Source organism: Pimephales promelas, chromosome 11 (assembly GCF_988280905.1).
Source record: "Pimephales promelas chromosome 11, fPimPro1.hap1.1, whole genome shotgun sequence".
Classification (NCBI taxonomy): domain Eukaryota; kingdom Metazoa; phylum Chordata; class Actinopteri; order Cypriniformes; family Leuciscidae; genus Pimephales; species Pimephales promelas.
In genome coordinates, this window is record NC_142779.1 from 15,625,356 (window position 1) to 15,647,149 (window position 21,794).

Consider the following 21,794-nt stretch of genomic DNA (forward strand, 5'->3'; position numbering starts at 1 on the left):
CTTGACCCTGAAATAGTTTAGCTTCCTCTATCTAAGTGTCATCTGGGCTGGCCTGTTTTCAACAAAGCTGCTGATTGGATCTGTAAGACTGAGAACTGTTTGAGGAACGACCACTCCTCAAGAAGACAAAGGACCTTGTTGGAAATGATCATTTGAACTAATCATTTGAGACAAAAGTAACCTGCTTTTCTTCTCCTCATCCCCCACTCGTTCTATAACCAGTACTCACACACGAATATATGGTTTTAATGTGAACAATTATACTTTTTAATACATGTTTGGTATCATGTGAAATGTCTCAGTGCGACTGCACAAGTGTCACTTCCATAAGTCAAACCAAAGGTAGTAAGGTTTTTAGGAGTTTAGAGATAAAACTGGCACACAAAGGAATGTGGTCTGCAAAAGGGGACAAATGGTCTCCTACCCCCAAAAGGTAGCCTCTGAATGCAAATATCCATAATTGTTAGCACATGTTTCTATGTGAAAGAAGTTTAATGAAATGTAGCAAGGGGCATTCCAGAGCATTTGATGTTTTGTTTTGATCACCTTTAAACTGATTATAAAATTACTGGACATGATAAATTGTAAACATTTGATTTTATTCTAACAGACTCTGACATTATTTTCATTAAAAATTAACAAGAACAAAATGGAACAAAATCCTTTATTTATTTATTTATTTTTGTAAATGGTCAAGCAAGGAGGTGGTTAAACTTTAGAAAATGAACATAGCTGAAACTAAACTTTATATGGACTTGTCTTGAAGATGTCTTGTTTTTTGTTCATTTTCTATAGGGTTTTCAATAAAATTATGCCAATAACATTAAAGAAGCATTAAAATGAGCAAAATGAGTAGGCTAACTAAAAATAACTAAAATAGTTTAGTCTGTTTGTTGGTTTATAAACGTAATGTATGAATGAATAATACAATCTTTAAATAATATTTTTTCCTCACAATAACTCGAGTAACAGTATAGGATGTTTTTAAATTTGCTACGTTTAATGCTAGATTATTTTTTATGTTAAATAATGTATTATATTCGATTGGTTTCACAACACAAAAATAGGCTAAATGTGCCAAATAAACTGTGATATGCGTGACTTTACTCGACTTGATCGGAAGAGCTCTCTTTTTAGATATAATTTCAAAAACCTCTCGTCAGTGTCGTTAAAGACTGTGTCATTCGCGTTCACATTTTAAATTGTCCCTCTCCAGGATCCGTAGTAAACAGTGATGGCTTCTTCCGAGACACAGTCGCGTTTCGGTCAATCTGTTAAAGGTTTATTGTCTGATAAAGTCACTTCTTGCAGTGGAGATGTAATCGCTCTAACCCGTCAAGTGTTGAAAGGATCCCGGAGCCAAGAAGTAACGAAACGTTTTCTTACGCCATATTGTTTCTGTAACGTTAATTGTTTCCCTCTTAGGAGAGCCTCAACTTATTACGCTGCCTAGACAACATTTTTCGATAGCACAGGCCCAAATATTCGGTGGTAGGCTATATGATGTTCAGACATGCTGTCTAGAAACTGGGTTTTAGGACGCACTCTGACAAGGCTCCGTATTAATGCTATTCATATTTGTAACGGTCCCTTCTACTTTACAGCTACTCAGTCAGGCAGCGAGAAATATGGTAATTCAAGAAGATGCCATTCTGCATTCTGAAGATGTATGTGATATAAAAGCTTAATTATTAAATTTTCGTTTATTATTATTATTTAATCTTTAATAAAGCATTTAACTTCTTCTTTATTCTTACAGAGTCTACGGAAAATGTCTATTATAACGACCCACTTGCAATATCAGTAAGTGTGTGTTGCATACTGCATTTATCTTCATTATCATGTATACTACCAGTCAAAGGTTTGGACACACTTATGTATCTTGTGATTTTTTTTTTTTTTTTTTTTTAATAGACACCTTTAGATCCTAAGGCTGTAAATGCGTAAAATAATTGTAAAACTAGTAAATGATGACCTCAGTATAAAGTTTGTTACAATTTTTTTGTCTCTATGTAAATCCCCAAATAAATTCCTAAATATACGAGAGAGTCTGTCTAATATATATATATATATATTTTTTTTTTTGCCTCTCAAATCCAGGCAAGAAGCCATTCAAAAGAAGTAAGTCATAATATTTAGCCTATATAATTGAAATCTATACAAAATTACTTTCAATAACTCTTCATCTTTAATATCTTTCACAGTGTAGAACACTCCAAAAACCTGCAGGACCAGCTAAGACACTTGATGAAGTAATGGAGCTCTTCTGTGGATATAGCCTATACTCTGGTCTTTCACTGATTTTTTTTTACTTTTAACATTAGATCACATCATAATTTGAGACTGCAGATGATAGCTCATTTCATAGCAGATTGCTCTTTTAGCACATGCACAGGTCATCATCCTCTTCTGTTCTTATGGCCTGCTTCTTGACACTCATGCAAAACATGCATTAGAACATCAAGTGAAGGATTTTCTTTGAAAGATTACTTCCAGTATTCATATTTGTCTTTTTGAAATCATAGTACAATGTCAAAACAGGTTGCACTGTTTTTGTCTCATCTTTTAAGCATACATTTGTGTAAGAAGATTTTCTTTTAGACTTTTAGATCTTGAATTTATTATACACCAACTGTACAAATTGTATTTTCTTAATTTATTTGTTATTGTCGCGCTTGTTATTTGCTATTGTCTTGTTATTGTGTCTTTGAATATGTTGTATAAAATGGCACAAGTAATTGTTTCTTCACATTTTGCTAATTCTTTATTGTGTGTAATCTTGGAGCAACTTTATGTGGAAAACTATGGCAAATTGATGAAATGTGTCCTTTGTTGAAAGTCCAACAGGGGGGTAAATGATAACGTTTATCCCACATGCAAAATCAGCACCCCCTTTGCAAGGGCAAGCAGATGGATGTCCATGACCTAGAGCGAGGCCTTGAGCATAACTATCTACTTCAACAAAGTTTTGACTCTTATCTGCAAGACTTAATATAATATACATATATATATATATTTCAGTCAAAATATTAGTGAGGGTCAAAAACTATACTGATTTCAAAATAGTAACACGTTGTATTGTCACAATTGCATTTATAATCTCTTGACAGTTGTGTAACTTTTTAATAAAACGGGTAATTCAAGAAAGTTATAAAAACCTTTTAAAAGTGTTGAAAAAAAATAGTTGGTAATGCAATGTCAACAGTTATAATAAATACAAGTTAATTTTAAGTCCTTGTTAATGATCTTGCACTTTGCACATCTGCTCATTCATACTCACAGGATCATGCAACCTTGAATTGGAAAGAATGTTTTGTACCTCCCATAGTTCAACTTATCAGTAACCAAGGTCCATATTAATGTAGTCTTGCCACCTGCCAAGAACTTGTGTAAAAGCAAGTCTTGATTTAGTCATTACTATTTAGAATGAGTTTTTCAAAAGTATAATGTCTTATGAGCTAATAAATAGGCTTACAAAATATTCTTTAATTTGATTTATGTGGAATGTCCATTGAAATCGCTCAGAGCAACATTGAGTGCTTTTTCACACAGTGATAATCGCCCATTTAAGAATATTTCCATATCAGTTTTATCTTTATTAATTAAACAATATATGCAAATAAACAGTTTTCATTCTAACTATGACAATGTAGGCTATAATAAAGAAAACTCGAAATATTTACAGAGCTAAGCATGGTTGTATTCGTGTTGTGCCCTTCAAATCTGCAACATCCTCTTGCACATTTTACTCTGTTATTCATGTTCAGGTGGTACTGATTTTGAAAAAGGAAGTCGATTAGTCAAAATGCGTTATTGTTGGGCTTTTGGCTCCCTCTATAGGCAAAACAGCAGCCAAACAAATTATTATACAGCAAATAAATAGTCTGGGGAGATTACAGGTTTGTTGGCTATAGTGATAAGGATGTAATGACGGAATTACGACATCGTTTTTCAATATTTTTTAGTCTATATTATTTTGTACATATTCAATATATTCATAAAAATAAACCAAAAAGAATACACATGCACTCATTTACAGGCTTATTACCGTAATCAGTATAATACCCGGACACTGACTTTACCACCACATAGGTAAACAAAATACAATTAATTATAACTAAACTGGATTTGGTTATAATGTATGTATTTTATTTTGTTTGCCTATATTGTGGTATAGTCAGTGCCCGATGTATTATAATGATTATGGTAGTAAATGCTAATTTCCACATCTGCAAGGAATTCTATTTTGTTTTGTGTCTGGTTTCTGTTCCATGTGAATAAACTTATTAAAATACTTGATATGTTTACATTTAAAATAGCGCGCGCGCGCGCGTGTGTGTGTGAATATGTAGTTCTAAATGTAGCTATTAAAAATATAGTAGATGTTTTTGTTCAAATCCAATTTAAAGTCTTCCAAAAGGTGACAGCTAATAAAGGCAAAGTAAGGGGGGGGGAATCTAAATATTAATGTATTAGTATTCAATTTTCCTCTTTCTTCATTTTCCTCCTTTTTTCATTTTCTGAAACATCACAAACTGTTTACTTTGGAATGTGACATAATGAACGCATGGAGGCGTTACGAGTTTGTTTATCTGGCAGAGACGCGCACGCGCTTACAAGCAAATACAAGGAGATTTTTTTTTTTACTCTGTTCGGTTAATTTATTGTATATTTCCTAATGTATGATTTACACTAGTAAAACCATCAAACTGTTTTCTCTCACTCTACCTTCTTCAGAATGAAGTTAAACCCCGAAATTTCAGTAGCTACGTTAATGCGATGTTTTGGCCAGGACTTTCAATGGTGAGCGTGAGATACAGTTGGCCGTCGGTGACCACTCCCACCTTTTAGGTACTGCTCATTTTACCAGCTGATTTGTCTTTGGAAACACCCACTACCGGGTTTAAGGCCGATATCACCGCCTCTCCCCCGACATCTCGCGCCATGTCATTGGATGCACCCGGGCTCAATTTGCATACGCTACCGGGTTGGTCAGAACGAACGTCCGTCACTAGGCATCTGTACTCACAGCAGTTCACATAGAGCGTGTTGGTGTGTCATCGTGGTGCAGAGAGGCATCGATACGCGGTGAGTAATGCCGGCCTTGTTGCTTGATGTCAGGACGGCCATAGAGAAGATGAAGGCGGACGCGGATTCCCTCTGACTGTGGCATCCTACATTCATTGACTAAAGCCTGCCCATTGTCAACATGGCAGAGCAATGGACCGCAGTGCCCACTTCTAATATGGCGGCGCTGAACCGGGCTAGATCATTGACTGTTATGTTCTTAATTGTCAGCAGTTGTCTGATCAGTAGCACTGATGGCAAAGACGCGCCAGAAGAGACTGTCATCATTGGCATCCGGCTCGAGGACACCGGCGAGGTGTCGTTTATGGAGAGAGGCATTCTGCGCGTCAGCGAGCGATCTCGTGTCAGGTTAAGGGTCTATGGGCAAAACATCAACAACGAGACGTGGTCCAAACTCGCCTTCACGGAACACAGCAGCAGCGCACCTGCAGAGAGCCAGAGCCCCGGAGACGCACCTGCCTCTCATCCCTGCGGCATCCGATCCTCCGATATCATCATCCTTCCTAACGTGGAGGTAACCCGAAAGACATCTGGGATTATTGAACTAGATGTGAAGCCTCTGCGAAAAACAGAGAAGAGTAAATTGTATTACCTGTGCATCGCTGCCACAACACCTGGCGCGCAGGACTCGTGGTCCGAGAACACCTGGTTCTATCATGACGGGCATGACACTAAAGTGCTCGTGGTGGAGGAGAAAAAGTTCCTGCTGCCTTTCTGGCTGCAGGTTATATTTATTGCCATGCTGTTGTGTTTGTCCGGCATGTTCAGCGGGCTGAATCTGGGACTGATGGCGCTGGATCCCATGGAGCTCCGGATTGTCCAAAACTGCGGGACTGAGAAGGAGAAGAATTACGCGAAGAAGATCGAGCCAGTCCGAAGCCAAGGAAACTACCTTCTGTGCTCTTTGCTTTTAGGAAATGTTCTGGTCAATACCACTTTGACCATACTGCTCGATGACATCGCAGGATCGGGGCTGATCGCTGTGGTGGTGTCCACCATAGGGATCGTTATATTCGGAGAAATCGTGCCACAAGCCATCTGCTCCAGGCATGGGCTCGCCGTGGGTGCAAACACAATATTCCTGACTAAATTTTTCATGATCCTCACTTTCCCTGCATCTTATCCCGTCAGTAAACTCCTGGACCACGTGCTGGGGCAGGAGATAGGCACTGTGTACAACAGGGAGAAGCTGCTGGAGATGCTCAGGGTGACAGATCCGTATAATGACCTGGTGAAAGAGGAGCTCAACATCATCCAGGGTGCTCTGGAGCTCAGGACTAAAACTGTGGAGGATGTCATGACACCTTTGCGAGACTGCTTCATGATCGCCGGTGATGCCATCCTGGACTTCAACACCATGTCTGAGATCATGGAGAGCGGCTACACGCGCATTCCTGTGTATGAGGGCGAGAGATGTCATATTGTGGACCTGCTGTTTGTCAAGGACCTGGCCTTTGTGGATCCTGATGACTGCACGCCATTGAAAACCATCACCAAGTTCTACAGCCACCCTCTGCATTTTGTCTTCAATGATACAAAGCTGGATGCCATGCTCGAGGAGTTTAAAAAAGGTAATTAAATAATGCAACTGGATAATAATACAAGTATGCTCTAGTTAAAAAAAGGTATTTGTTTTTTTAAGTTACACCCTTAATTTAATTGTTAAAGAATTCAGCTATAATGATAAAAATATGCTTAAGGAGTTTATAAATGTAAGGGGGATGTATAGGCCTATATCATTTTCATTGTTTTATTATAAAGGTACATCTTTAATTACATGTTGAAATAATAATTCAACTATATTATAATAAAAGTACATGTGTAAATGTTTCAACAACATTTTCAGACTTTCAGTTACCACTAAAGTTAGAGACTCATGAAACAGAAGTCACCTGAGGAGGTAACCACAGGAAAAGTACACTGCCAGAGCGCTCATATGAGACGGTTGGCAAAACCATAAAAAAATATCCCTACCATTAGATTTATTGGTTTATTACCACTGATCAATGTTCGTTATTACATTAACATATCATCACATAAAGAAGATATTTGGCAAACTGTGCTAGGGCGACAGTTCGATTGTGGGGGATGAACCTCTTTTCACCTTTCACAAAAAAAAAATAATGTTCATAGTTTTATTCTATAGTATTGTAACTAATGATTTGTTAAGCATTTTATAATGTGGTTAGTTGATTCCTTAATGATCAATCATTATTGTGAAGTCTGGTTTTGAGGGTCCCTGGGTCTTTAAAGGTTTTAACCACTGCTCTAAAGTAACATATACAAAATAGAGAACTATTGGAAGTGTTCGATTTCATTATGTTCAGCATCAGTAAATAGTGTTATTATTGGTTGTAAGATGTTACTTGCAGATGGTACCTTGTTGATCAGATTATCTGTTCTTTTTGATGTGTGGGATTCAATGAAGACGGTTCAAGAGGAGTTAATTAAACTTCGCTGTCAGTGATGACTCTGACTCCGATATAACATTGATTTTTGGAGTTCATGAAAAGACTGTTGTTGAATGATCAGGCTTAAGCTTTCATTTTACAACATCACAGTCATCCCATAAAGCTGTTTTACAATTGCTGTTCAGGGAATCATTCTTTCAACAGGCACTGAGAAATGATCACTCTGGCTTGTGATTTTTCACCCATTGCCCTGGCCAATCAGAACATAATGTCTGAACCAGTGAATTATTTTCTGACAGAAATACCAAACTGCAATATGAGTGGGTGAGGTTATTATGGGCCATAATGCACTGTAGAATAATGTCGTCGTGACATACAAAGTTCTGTCATGAAAGTGTAGATGGCGCAGGCTAATATGGCCTTAACTCAAGCGGGCTTGCAATTACATCATTCTCTATAGGGCACAGCCGATTGGTTCCTGCCTGCTGTATCTGTAGCCAATAAGCTCGCTGCTCAACCTTCAAATGTTTGATTAGGATTTGCCTTAGCAGTGCAGCGCGCTTTCAGAAACCCTCCACCTTCCCCAGCTCCACCTGTATAGATCTGCTGCAGGTAATTCATGTATGCTATTGTCCAGCAGCACAGCAGCATGTCTTACTTTCTCACCGCAGCGTTTCGTGTATGTATTGTAGGGCTGTCAAGCGATTAATCACGATTAATCACATCCAAAATAAAAGTTTGTGTTTACATAATATATGTGGGTGCACGGTGTATAATTATTTTATATACATAAATATACACACACATGCTTGTATATATTTAAGAAATATTTTCATGTATATACTGTTTATAGATTTTTATATAATTTATATTATGTATTTTATATATAAATAACTTTTTTCATACATATACATGCATGTGTGTGTGTATTTAAATATATATATATATACACATACATACGTATACAAAATAATTATACACAGTGCACCCACATATATAGAGTATGTAAACACAAACTTTTATTTTGGATGTGATTAATCGCGATTAATCGTTTGACAGAACTAATGTATTGACAGTAGTAAGTCCCGTGCTTGCTCTGAAGCAGCAGCAGAAGATCTTTTCCACCATGACCAAACATATCTATGGAAGCTTGTTTCCTTCGTAATGAAAAATATAAAAGGTAATTGCGACTTTTTATCTCACAATTCTGACGTTTTTTTCTCACAATTGCGAGTTTACTTCTCGCAATTCTGACATTATTTTTTAGAATTGCGAGATGGAAAGTCAGAAATGCGAGATATAAAGTCAGTATTGCGTGATATAAAGTCGCAATTGCATGATATAAAGTCAGAATTGTGAGATATAAAGTCAGAATAGCGAGTTATAAAGTCAGAATATCTATATATGAAGAGTTCAGATGCAAAAGCCTCTAAGTGCCATTTGAAATTTTCTTCTAAAATGATCATTTTTATCAAGACTGCATATTTAAGTTCAGTAATTTCACTTAAATGGCAATGAAGATTACCTATTAATTGTCATTTAAGTGAAATTACTGAACTTAAATATACAAGCTTGATAAAAATGGTCATTTTAGAAGAAAATTTCAAATGGCATTTAGAGGCTTTTGCATCTGAACTCTTCATATAATGTTGCAATTGCGAGATATAAAGTCAGAATTGTGAGATATAAAGTCAGAATAGCGAGTTATAAAGTCAGAATTGCTAGATATAATGTCGTAATTGCGAGATATAAAGTCAGAATTGAGAGATATAAAGTCAGAATTGCGAGATATATAAAGTCAGAATTGCAAGATAGTCGCAATTGCGAGATATAAAGTCAGAATTACTAGATATAAAGTCCCAATTGCGTGTTATAAAGTCAGAAATGCGAGATATAAAGTCAGAATTGCGAGATAAAAAGTCAGAATTGCGAGATAAAAAGTCGCACTTCTGTCTTTTTTTCTCAGAATTGCGACTTTATATCTCTCAATTCTGACTTTGTATCACGCAATTCTGACTTTATATCTCACAATTCTGATTTTATAACACGCAATTGCGACTTTATATGATGCAATTCGGACTTTTTATCTCGCAATTCTGAGAAAGAAAAAAAACAGAATTGTGAGATAAAAAGTCACAAATATTTATTTTATTTTTATATTCAGTGGCGGAAACAAGCTTCCATACATATCACCATTACCATGCCAGAAATGTATTTACATGCGTAAATGATATTGTTTTATTTAAAGTGTGTCTAAATAGGTTTAGTCAGTTGTTTCAATGTAAGTGCAAGTATCGATGTTGGATGGTGTTGTGTCATTTTTAAACATGCTGTCACGCAGTTGTGGACAAAGACCATAGTAGGACCATGGCCTGACATTCCACAAATTGTATCTGAACAGGAAATGGACTTAAACAGATTTGGGCAACAGTTGAGGTATGTGTAGTACAGTGTTGAGCTTGAGTCCATCAACAAAGCCTATCTTAGAAACCCCAACATCTCCTGTGTAAAGGACTCTGTATCACCCACATAAGCCTTTCTCCCCATTTCTTTGTTATGACATAGGCTACCTTTCAAACTGTGTTTACTCAACATAAAAGTAGTGATATGCTGTTATGGTGAAAGCATGTTGTCACCTGATGTGTCAAAGGGCAAGTGTCCATTAAGCTGTTGGACTCTTATTGTCGGTATCTATATTATTCATATCTTTATTTTTGTTTTCCACTTGGGTCTTATTCATCTGTACTGTATTCCCAGGCTAATTATATCTGGCTGTTGTCGCATTTTATACTCGGGTGCACTTGCTTTCAAGTTGTTGCTTGTTATGTAAACTGCTTTGATTGTGTGTTTTTTTTTGGGGTTTTTTTTTCCCTTGGCTTCTCTAGTCTTATAAAATGACTCTTCTCAGGAATGAGAGGTATTTGCATTCAAAATGTTGTGGGGTTGGAATGTGTAATCCTGTAAGCAGGGTCAGGAATTCACAGGGTTAATTGATGCTTATGTTGTTGATAATACAATGCGCATTTGGCAGATTTAAACATAAATCGTGTAGTAAACAAGACGAAGCCTCTAGTTTCCAGTAAAGGCTCTTTTAAGATTTCTGCACTGTTGTTACAGTTCCAACTGAGCAGTAAAGCAATACAAGGAAATATCCATGGGAAGAAAAGGTCTTGATTTAATAATATATATTTATAAATGTATTGTATGTTATGAATTTTGTTTGTTAAAATATACTACATTTTGAATAATATACACAACCAATCCCAATAGGGATCAGTAAGATATTGTTATAGAAATGAATAATTCTCAGGAAACATTAAGTTGATCAAATAAATGCTGGTGTTTTGAACTTTCTGTTCATCAATTAATCCTGAAAAAAGGATGTTTCATAGTTTCCTCAAAAATATTAAGCAACACAGCTGTTTTCCACATTGAAAATGATAAGAAATATTCATATTAATCAGCATATTAGAATGATTTCTGAAGGACCTTGTTACACTTAATACTAATGTATGTAGCTTATGCCAAATTAATTATATATATTTTTTTCAAATTAAGAAAAATTAATTTTAATTTTTAATTTCTGTTAGTGCTGTCAAATCAGTTAATTGCGATTAATCACATCTAACACAAAAGTTTTTGTTTACATATATATATATATAATATATATGATATATATATATTATGTAAACTACATTTTTTTATGTTAGATGCGATTAATCAATTTGACAGCGCTAATTTATAATTTCTTGTTTGCATTTTACATTTGCATTTCTTGTTGCATTTTGCAACTACAAATCTCCTATTCTGTAGCACACATTTTAATAATGTATAGGTTGTAGTGCTCTTCTCTGCCCTCAATTGGGTTCACTTTGACCAATTTCAGTCTGATTCTCAGGGAATTATCTCAGTTAAATGTGCATTTTTCAAATTAAAAGCCTCCCCATGTATAGATAAAGGGATATTTTAACAATTTATTTAAAGTGTTTATTTAAATGTATATATTGTTACATGTATATATAACATGTAACAATATATTTCTTAATTTCATTCGATAGCCTACGATGTAATTCCGATATCGATATCAACAGTATAAAAGCCCACAATGAATGTCTGTACAAACTTCTCTGTCTCTGAAGTCTCTGAAACCTCCTCCTGTAAAACTATATAATATTTTAGATGTAAAAATACAATTAGTACAAATAAATGATTGTTAATATTGAATTTGTATTTAGCCTTCATACAAACAAGAAATGTGAAATCACCGTCAAATAAATAACTCAAATTATTAATATTAATAACTTTAAACTATTGGCTAACATAGGTGGATTATATTATTCTTATAGATTTAGATTTTCAGTTGCTGCAGAAAACCCCCCCACAACAAAATAACAAAAACACATGTTGCTGAGGGACATTTTGAGTGTTGGTGAAACCCTGAAAAACAGCTTGTTCACATGTCATACGCTTTTTCAACACACATGCAGTCCTTTCAGTTTGTTTTCAATCCGATCAAGTGTTTACATGTCCTCTCGGTCAGATTAGAAAAGGAATAAACCACTGCTATAATTCTATATTGCGATATATATTAATATTGAATCATAGTCCAGCCCTAGTTCAGTCTGTCAGGATGTTTAAATATCCTAACATATTGAAGTCTGAGGAGATTCTTTGTTATTGAATAAGTAAATGTTGATCAGATTTTGTGTTTGAAATAACTGTGCAAGCACTGTTGTTATATGGATGAGTCATAGGCCTGCCATGGGGGAGAAACACTGGGGGTTAATTTACTGCACTGAAATTTCCATCTCCGGGGTGAAATATTATTAAGACTGATGTAAGTCTTTTCCTTGGGAACCTACACTTACAGTCATTGTACTGTTTAAAAAAAGGACTATATAAAAAGGAACATTGCCTTGATAAGTGCCTGCATTATTTGTAAGATGTTCCAGTGAAGCATCACAGACGTGCCACCCACAGTCCCACCAACTATTTATAGGGAAATTCCATTACGGAAAATATCTAAGGAAAAACCTCATTCCATAAATAAGGTGGGAATGTACAAAATGTGGCTGTATGTGTTGTCTAGAAAGCATGTGTTCACTTGGAGTCAAGTTCTGTTTACTTACTTGATCCAAAAAGTTTAGGCACTCTAATTCATCTTGGAGTTTTTTTTTGTAAAAAAAAAAAAAAAAAAAAAAAGTTTTCTGATCGACAGCCATGTCTCAGAAAGCTAGTGTCTTATTCTCACATGCAAGAGGTCATATTCTTATGCCTTGAGAACTGCTAATTGATGCTATGGTAGCATTGTCTCAGCGTATTATGTGACACTGAAAATTGTATATTCGAATAGAAACAGTTATTTATTTCACCAATATCACTGTTTTTACTGTATTTTTGATCAAATAGACCAAAATTGCCTTGGTGAGCATAAGAGACTTTTTTTCAAACATTGAATGTCATTTTTATCAGGATAACTGCACCCTTCAGAGCTCATAAAAACTAGACTTGTGAAAGAACTTCCCAAAACGGTCAAACTTAAATAGCCCGATTTTCTATTATTTGCTGTTAAAGCCTCTGTGACACTGTGTGGGCATTTCTTGGAAGCTCAAAACAATGACTTCACTTCTCTAGATTCTTTGGATGTAGGACCTATTTGTGTTCTCAGTTTGGCTAAAACTGCACTGAACTGATGAACGATCATTTATTGGGTCTTAAATGGTTCATGTGTTGAGAAGTGACTGTCTAAAACTCTCCTAAGATCAGATAGATCAGGGGTGAGGGATGTGGGCGGCCTCTGAAAACCAACTCTGTTTAACAGCACCTCTTTGTTACAGTCTAAACTGTTTATTTACAAAATAATCTTATTTTCCTGCTGTCAAAGTCATGCTGGTTTTAAATGCAAATAAGCCTAAATTTCCTTAGGCAAGTGTTGGTGCACTGCTTACTGATTCCAACAGGCATGAAACAGGCCCGGACAAGATCGGACCAAGATCGGTCAGTCATTAACTCGGGTCTGGCCGCCCAGTAGTTTTTAAAGAAACCTCTTCTCTCTCTCTCTCTCTCTCTCTCTCTCTCTCTCTCTCTCTCTCTCTCTCTCTCTCTCTCTTTCTGCTGGTGTATATAGTGGAATTCATGGAAAAGTTTTATGCAGACACCCTACATAATGGATTGCTACACTGTCACGCCGGTGAGAGCATCGCCCAAGTGGAATGGAAACTTCATTTCAGATCTAATATTAGCTCAAGCTCTGGAAAATTCCTTTTAAATGATCACTAGCTGAGAAACAGGAAAAGAATTTTCTTTAACATTTTGGTTGACAGTGCTGGGCAGGAATTTTTTAAGCAGCTTATCAAGGAGGTCCTGGGAAAACAGATGTGGAACCACGAGAGATTTGCTAAGAAAACGCGACAGATCATTGTCTGACTCGGAGAACTTCTTGTTTGAATAGTCACAATTGTCAAAGAGTAACTCTCTCATAAATTTTGATAAGCATGCATGACATTTTTTAATCATAAACCAACAGAACTGAGATTCTATGGTGCATTTATTTGTAGAGGGTTCAGGAAGACCAGACCACCATGTTTGATATGATCCGAAATGAGAGATGCCTCATAACCTCAACTATTTATTGTTTTTGCGCTGGCAGGTAAATCCCATCTGGCCATTGTCCAAAGAGTGAATAATGAAGGAGAGGGTGACCCATTCTATGAAGTTCAGGGCATCGTCACGCTAGAGGACGTCATTGAAGAAATTATCAAATCTGAGATTCTTGATGAGACAGACTTATACAGTGAGTAACATTTACATTTACAAACCAAGCAAACACTTGTATTTTATTTTTATTCTACTTATTCAATGCCTAGAATAAATAGACTCCAATTATGTATTTCAAAAAAACATTTAAAGCCCAATTCATACATAAAATGACTTGAATGCACCTTTTTCTTGATAAATATTAAAATGTGTTCTGTCATAATTTCAAGGTAAATTTTTTTACTTTGATTGAACCACATGACATTTTTAAGATTCATTACATCGAACCTTTACTTGAAAATGGAATAAAATGTATTCAAAACCACATGAATCGACACTAATACAAACACTATGTTTTCTGAGAACTTGGAACAAGTGTTTTAAACTAGACATTTAAAAGATTTTTCCTTTCTTTAATGTCACAGACCCAAAGTCCCTTTAAGACAAGTCATTTCACTTGGTGGCCATCTTTGAAACGCCCTTTGGGCAGCTTTTCAGTCAAGTGCAGCTCCCATCTCTTTGAATGGGGAAACATGAAAATTTTCCGAACTGTTTGCCAAGCTTATGATTAAATTTCACATTTGAAATATGACAACATCGGTTTGATAAATTTTGTTTTTAAACGCTTGAATCATGACAAAAAAAAAGAATTTTTCAGGCTGGACAAAGTTAATGCACATTCCTAAGCGCACGTCTAAGAACACTAACTGTTTCTATTGGAACCAGAGCTTTTAACAGCAGCAACAGTGACTCAATGACTTTACCAAATCGCCGATTGGCTCGACTGCACGTTTCAATTTCTCCCATTCATAGTAATACAAATGCACCACCTTTCTAAAATCTTTGATTGACCCCATGCATTATCATTACATCCGCATCCTGGGAATTGAAACCCATAACCTACCCAATATTTTAGATCTCACAATGCTGGTCAAAACATCTAACCATGTCCTTCTGTTATTCCCAATGAAAGCTGACAACAAGACGAAAAAGAAGATAGCTCACAGGGAGAAGAAACAAGATTTCTCCGCTTTCAAACCGACAGATAACGAGTTGAGGGTGAAAATATCTCCGCAGCTTCTTTTGGCCACACTGCGTTTCCTGGCAACTGGTACTGATGTCCTGCATGTAACTACATGTGTCTCTGCATTCATAATCATAAAAATAATAAGAAAAAAAATCACAAACTCACTCTTAAAGCGTTCTTAAACCTTGTTTTTTTTTCTTCTCCTCCAGAGGTGGAGTCCTTTAGTGCTGCTCAAATGTCAGAGAAAATCCTCCTGCGCTTGCTGAAACATCCTAACGTCATCTTGGAGCTCAAATATGATGACAAGAACAAGAAAATGTCAGAGCACTACCTCTTTCACCGCAACAAGCCTGTGGACTACTTCATCCTCATCCTGCAGGTCAGAAGAACATCCTCAGCTGTATCTCAATGTAATGAGTTTTGTTTGAGCGAAAGGTCACAACCGTTGCAGACCTTGATCTATGTGCAACATCATGGCCTTGATTGAAATCTTGAAGCTCTCAACATAGTGAGCAGCCTAGCAAAGACTCTCAGAGGGTCGGCCACCTACTAAAGCCCCCAATATACTCACACCAAAGTTCTGTTTCGTTCTTCACTTTGAATGAAAATACATACGTTGACAGGCAGATAGGACATCGTACCATCGCATTTGAACTGAATGCAATGATTGAATCCTATGCCTTCCACAGACGATATATATAGCATGCTAGCATAACAAAAAAATGTTTCTGGAACAAATTGCCTACCCTGCCTTTAAAGGAGTTGTTCTCGTTTTAAAAAAAACTTTTGCTGATAATTTACTCACCCCCATGTCATCCAAGATGTCCATGTCATTCTTTCTTCAGTCAAAAAGAAATTAAGGTTTTTAATGAAAACATTCCAGGATTTTTCTCCATATAATGCACTTCAGTGGGAACCAAACGGTTCAAGGTCCAAAAGACGCTTTCAGTACAAACTGTTCAAAGGGCTTTAAACGATTTCAAATGGAAAATAAGGGTCTTATCAAGCGACACGATCGCTCATTTAAAAAAAAAAAAAAAGTTTTATAAGCTCAAATGGTCGCATTGCTCTGTTCTGTGATGCGCGTTCGTGACTTCCCTGTTCAAACTCGTTTATCAAAATGAACGAATCTTTTTTCGTGTCATTTGGTTCATTCAACGAACGAAATGAACGAGTTGACTCTGGAAAATATTACTTCATTTTGATGAACGAGTTTGAATAGGAGAGTCATGAACGAGAATGACATGGATATCTTGGATGACATGGGGGTGAGTAAATTATCAGCAAAAGTTTTTTTTTTAAAGTGAACTACTCAGAATCAAATTTTGACAAATTCTTGGCAACAACGCAGACTTCATTTTAGCCGATCAATGACAACCTTTCTGAAAAAAAAAATCGTCGACTACTTATTTGATTCAGTACTGAAAATGAACTCAACCACTTTTCAAAAACCTGTATCTCTGTTGGCCCACAGGGGAAGGTGGAAGTTGAGGCTGGAAAGGAGGGGATGAAGTTTGAAGCTGGTGCCTTCTCGTATTATGGAGTGCTGGCTCTAACTTCCTCACCAGGTCTGAACAATGCATAGTCTCACTTATTGCACAAACTCGCTAGAAGTCAGGGTTTTGATGAACTCTGAAGTTTTTACACTTTGTATGGCTGATATCTTTATTTCATCCAACTCTTTCCACCAAATCATGCATGATTTTCTTTTCTATCAGATTTATTATTTGATTTCTTTGAGCTTGTGGAATACTCTCTTGAATCAATCACATTATGCAAATGCACACTATGCAAATGATTACTCGTTTGATTCTTGGTGGAATTCTGTGTAAATCATGTTTTTCCTCCCTATGATTTCCTTCTGTCTCTTCCTCCTTCTCTCTTGTTCTCCAGTTCCTCTCTCCTTGTCTCGAACCTTTGTGGTGAGCAGGGCAGAATCACTGGCAGGATCTCCAGGTACTGCATTTGTTTCTCCTCTGAATAATCTTTTCACATCAGAATTTGAATATTTGAATGGTGCGAACAAGGTCCTCTTTATCAGAAAAAAAGTAAATGTTAGTAAATGTAATGTTTAAATGTAAAAAAAAGTATTGGTCTGATCATCATAATGGGAGCCAATAAGCAAATGAGACATTCAAAACCTTTTGATGAATGTTTCTTTTATTCAGCCAAAAGATCGATCAATTGAAACAAATATTTTTGCAAAATTGCAAATGTCAAAACGGCTTTTGTTCACTTTATCCACTTTTATCCATTCACTTTAGCTATTCAAAGGTTTTAAAAAGGAATTAATACTTATATTCAGCAGAGATGCATTAAATGAAAATGAAAAATCTTTTGCAACATTCATCAAAGAATCCTGAAAAACCACATAAATTTTAAGCAGCTCAACTTTATAACATTGGTAATAATAATACATTCTTATTAAGAACAAAATCAGCCTATAAGAAGTGTTTCTGAAGGATCATGCTAAAATTTCAGCTTTGCCATCATATGAATAATTTTAAAATGTATTTAAATTGAAAACAGTTACTTTAAAATGTAATAATATTTCACAATACTACTTCTACACTTCTTAATAAAAATCTTCTGACCCCAAACTCATGAATGGTAGTGTACTTGCTATCTATTTATGTCATTTATTCACATATTTAGCAAATTTGTCATGTATATTTTTCTAAATATGAAACAATCCACACAGTTAGACATCTGACCCTGGGATTATATACATTCCAGTGAAATGACTGTTGTACTGCTTCCCCACAGACACCCTTTGAACCTTTTCTTTAAGAAGTGGAGAACCTAATCTTATTTTGATTAAAAACTCTAAATTGCATGTGAGTTAAGCAGATGTTCTAATCCTAATTGTCACTTTCTGACAAAGTTTAAAAATGTGCAAACATGCAGTGGATTATAAACATTGTTTTATCAGCAGTACAAAAGGTAGTGACAGAAGACTGCTAGAAGCGAGTGGCTAATGTTGTCCCTTATTTATGTGGATTTATTAGGCTACAAAAGCAAATCCTCACTGGGTTTCTTGCAGAGAAAAATCAAAGTCACATTAAATGGCTATCACATTGTACATTTGGATTGTAAATAAATGAAGTCTAAACACACCAAAGCATTCCACAGCATGGTTCATGAGAAGAGTCAGGGCTTCCAAAATGAATGGAACATCAGACAAGCATCTTTTCTTTGGTTTATTTACATCACAGCAGCTGACCACTGACCTGCATGTCACCCTTTATTTGCTATACAGAAAATAAGTCACCTCCGCGACCGTTCGGACTCAACCACTCAGACTCCCTGAACAGGAGTGACCGGATGGAGGCGGTCACTCCCACACTGGGCAGCAGCAACAACCAGCTCAACTCCTTCCTGCAGGTCTATGTGCCGGACTACACCGTGAGAGCCGCCTCTGACCTGCTTTACATCAAGGTTTGAATGCTGCTAAGAATTTATATTGCCCTTCTGAATCTCAACTCAGACCAGTTTATTTGGATTGCATAGAATTGAAAGCCTTCTAGAACCTCAACTGAAGTTTGAGACACTTTGTGATCATGTATTTTTATGCCTAAAACTGACAGTCGTATTACATTTATTTTTAGCATAAGCTTGTATCCAAAGCCAGGGCCGTCATGCAGCTTGAACGTTAGTCCGTTGGTACTTTTGTTGTTTAGTGCGGAGGATTTCAAACCTTATTTTAATCCAAGGACCCTCAAATATGATACACCACACTTTCAGTAATATAAAGACAACTATATTTTATGCTATTAAAAATTAAACATTTGCTATTTATATTGTAATTACAAACCCACCAAAATAAAACTAAAAAGGATTAAATAAAAGTAAGTAAGCATGCACATTTATTCTATAAGCATGCACATTTATTCTTAAGCATGCACATTTATTCTTAAATTCTTAATATATATATGCACTTGTCTAATATCTAAAACCTCAATACCAAGTAAAAAATTAATATATATATATATATATATATATATATATATATTATTTACTTGGTATTAAGGTTTTAGAGATATTAGAATCCAGAATCTTACAACGTTACCATATAAAGACAAACATCATTTATTTTTATTTATTACACACACAAAAATCCATGCAAAGCAGTTTTACAGTTTGAGCAAGATAAACAAGAGCAGAATCTAACAGCTGAAAGATTTCTGAACATATTTCACAAAGGAGAACATGAGAGAATTAGCAGGTTTAGTTTTTTAAATTATTGTGAAAAACTAGAGCTGTCGATAGAATCAAATAATTTCATTTAAAAAAGTAAACAAAGAAGATAAATCTGCAGATTTACGTCTTTAGAAAGCTGTATGAAACAATAAGAGCATTACATTTGGTAGATGTGTTTGGTAGAATTGTTAAACAAATCTTATATTTTAAATAAACATTTTAACTTTTTAAAAATACATTTTGCAAAAACAAAAGAATATGTGGCAAAAAATTGAAACCCACTTGGCTCTAAAAATCTGAAAATCTCAGTTTGAATTAGCTTGACGCTTCTATTCAAAGCAACTTTGAATTAATTTTTTTAATATTTACAGAATTAGCAGTGCTACATCACAAAATGTCCAAAATAGGCCAGAATAATTACAGCTCATTAATTTTTGTTCCCCCTTCTCTCAGGTGACCCGCCAGCAATATCAGAATGCCCTGATGGCGTCTCGCATGGACAAAACACCTCAGTCCACGGACAGCGAGTTCACCAAGATCGAGTTGACCTTCACAGAGCATCAGGATGGACCACTGGATGAGTCGGCCACTCTTTTGACCGCCAATACGCACAGACCCAACCACACTGCCCACAACGACGGGGCTATTTAACCACCCTCAGCGGAGAGAGATGGCGAGAGAGCGCTCGGCTCCATTAGAGAGGCCTTCTTGTACACCGTGCAGCTTCCATTTGACATAACTCGTATCACGGTCGATTTCAAAGGGGACCGTACGCAGAGACTACAATGTGAAGGGCCGCATATCCCACAATGCATGCACTAATGACCTTAACACTTTTTGTAGGCAGCGGATCAGTCAGGGACCACAAAATCATTCTCGCTCGAGGACTTACACACTTGAAGTTCATACTCACACGCTTTCACTTAGGTGCAAGGTGACGACCCACACCACACCTCCTCGACCAGACACGATACAAGAAGGACAAAGAAATAATGGTGCCTTTAGACAGCGCTCGGTTACGGTCAACAAAGGAGATCTAGAGGCCCCCGAGGGCCGGAGCTCTCCCAAATCTTCCATTCGATCCAGGAAGCCCGAGTAGATGCAACCACAAGGGGAGATATCGGCGACCAGGAGGCTTGGAAACACTCGATGGAGATCAATATCACTAAGCCTTTCGAGAAAATCCAGGATACGTCTCAGCCTGTCAGAGCAGAACTGAGAGTCCTCACGACCAAAGACATTTGGCAAGGACAGCAAATAACGGGAAAAATAAGTTCAAGAGAATTTGTTACAAAATAGTAGCCTCGGATATGACACGCATTAGCAGGCAAACAGTATTTGCCTGGACTGTGCCAAATAACACCAACAAATTCAGTGATTTCTTCTGCCCGGGTTAATCCACGTCACGTACAGATGCGCTTTGTACAGCGTTCGCAGTACAAAGAAATCAGATGTGTTTACATATGAGGGCCTTTTTCATCTATATATGTGTGTGTGTATATATATATAGAGAGAGAGAGAGATTTTTTTTTTTTACATCAATCCTGATTGCGCGCCTGAGGTACAGCGTCACCTATTTTAAGGTGAATAGATTATGTCTCATGACTGGTTCCATTTTTATGTACGTCGGACCACTCTATTAACGATACTTTTTTGATTTTCAGTGCATTTGTTGTAATCGTGTAACTTCATTTTTAAAAGAAATATTTTGTACGTCACAACAACCTTTCTTCAGATAGTTTCAAGCTGCATTTATGACCTAAAAAAGAAAACATGTAAAGGACTATTTCAGGAACTTACACCTATATTTGTCTTCAGATTCAGATTGCTCTTTTATCTTACTTTTATTATTTTTTTAGAGAAAAAGCTATTCATGTAGGACTCAATGCCATGGGATTGTTAAAGATTTTTAAAACCGACGAAAAAGGAAAATAATTAAGCATTAATGTATTTATTTTTGTTTTATTATGACAAGCTTACACTAACTCTTGATACATAGGGGAACGATTCTCTGGATGATGTTTTTATCCGCTGTGTTTTTTCTTTTTTTTCTTTTCTTATTATCAGAACCTCCTGAGACGCTTCCGTCAGAAGCATAAAGCCGCTGGATATCAGGACATTCACATCTGAAGTGTTTTATGTAGCAACCTCTCAGTGCAATAGTGCAACAGCTATGCAGGGACAATCATGACCAATTAATGAGCTCACAGGTAGGACAAAATAACCAAAAGTAAACTTGCAGAATTTAATAAGAGACTGAGAGGTAGAATAAGTTTGTTAGAGTAACATAACTATTGTTGAGATGTAAAATA

At 36.2% G+C, this 21,794-nt stretch overlaps 2 protein-coding genes across 3 annotated transcripts; both read left to right on the forward strand.

Annotated features, from left to right (window-relative positions):
* Positions 1–1,202: 1,202 nt before the first annotated feature.
* On the forward strand, positions 1,203–2,751 carry borcs7 (BLOC-1 related complex subunit 7). The gene is made up of 5 exons (XM_039672680.2): positions 1,203–1,366; positions 1,605–1,667; positions 1,760–1,803; positions 2,101–2,121; positions 2,205–2,751. Exons 1-5 carry the CDS (start codon positions 1,235–1,237, stop codon positions 2,254–2,256), a joined length of 312 nt encoding a protein of 103 aa, XP_039528614.1. The 5' UTR covers positions 1,203–1,234; the 3' UTR covers positions 2,257–2,751.
* A 2,247-nt stretch (positions 2,752–4,998) lies between these two features.
* cnnm2a (cyclin and CBS domain divalent metal cation transport mediator 2a) lies at positions 4,999–21,338 on the forward strand. Of its 2 annotated transcripts, XM_039672649.2 has the most exons (8): positions 5,000–6,659; positions 14,149–14,292; positions 15,229–15,366; positions 15,492–15,661; positions 16,757–16,850; positions 17,176–17,238; positions 18,542–18,720; positions 19,936–21,338. In XM_039672649.2, exons 1-8 carry the CDS (start codon positions 5,210–5,212, stop codon positions 20,131–20,133), a joined length of 2,436 nt encoding a protein of 811 aa, XP_039528583.2. In that variant the 5' UTR covers positions 5,000–5,209; the 3' UTR covers positions 20,134–21,338. The 2 variants fall into 2 exon arrangements, with proteins under 2 accessions (XP_039528584.2, XP_039528583.2); XM_039672650.2 differs by lacking the exon at positions 17,176–17,238 and having other exon boundaries at positions 4,999–6,659.
* The last annotated feature ends 456 nt before the right edge of the window (positions 21,339–21,794 follow it).

Coding starts and splice junctions, on each gene's coding strand:
- borcs7 (XM_039672680.2), top strand. CDS start 1,235: ATGGCTTCTTCCGAGACACAGTCGCGTTTCGGTCAATCTGTTAAAGGT. Junction 1,367..1,604: donor AAGGATCCCGGAGCCAAGAA/GTAACGAAACGT, acceptor TCTACTTTACAG/CTACTCAGTCAGGCAGCGAG. Junction 1,668..1,759: donor CCATTCTGCATTCTGAAGAT/GTATGTGATATA, acceptor TTATTCTTACAG/AGTCTACGGAAAATGTCTAT.
- cnnm2a (XM_039672649.2), top strand. CDS start 5,210: ATGGCAGAGCAATGGACCGCAGTGCCCACTTCTAATATGGCGGCGCTG. Junction 14,293..15,228: donor TGATGAGACAGACTTATACA/GTGAGTAACATT, acceptor TCCCAATGAAAG/CTGACAACAAGACGAAAAAG. Junction 18,721..19,935: donor CTGACCTGCTTTACATCAAG/GTTTGAATGCTG, acceptor CCCTTCTCTCAG/GTGACCCGCCAGCAATATCA.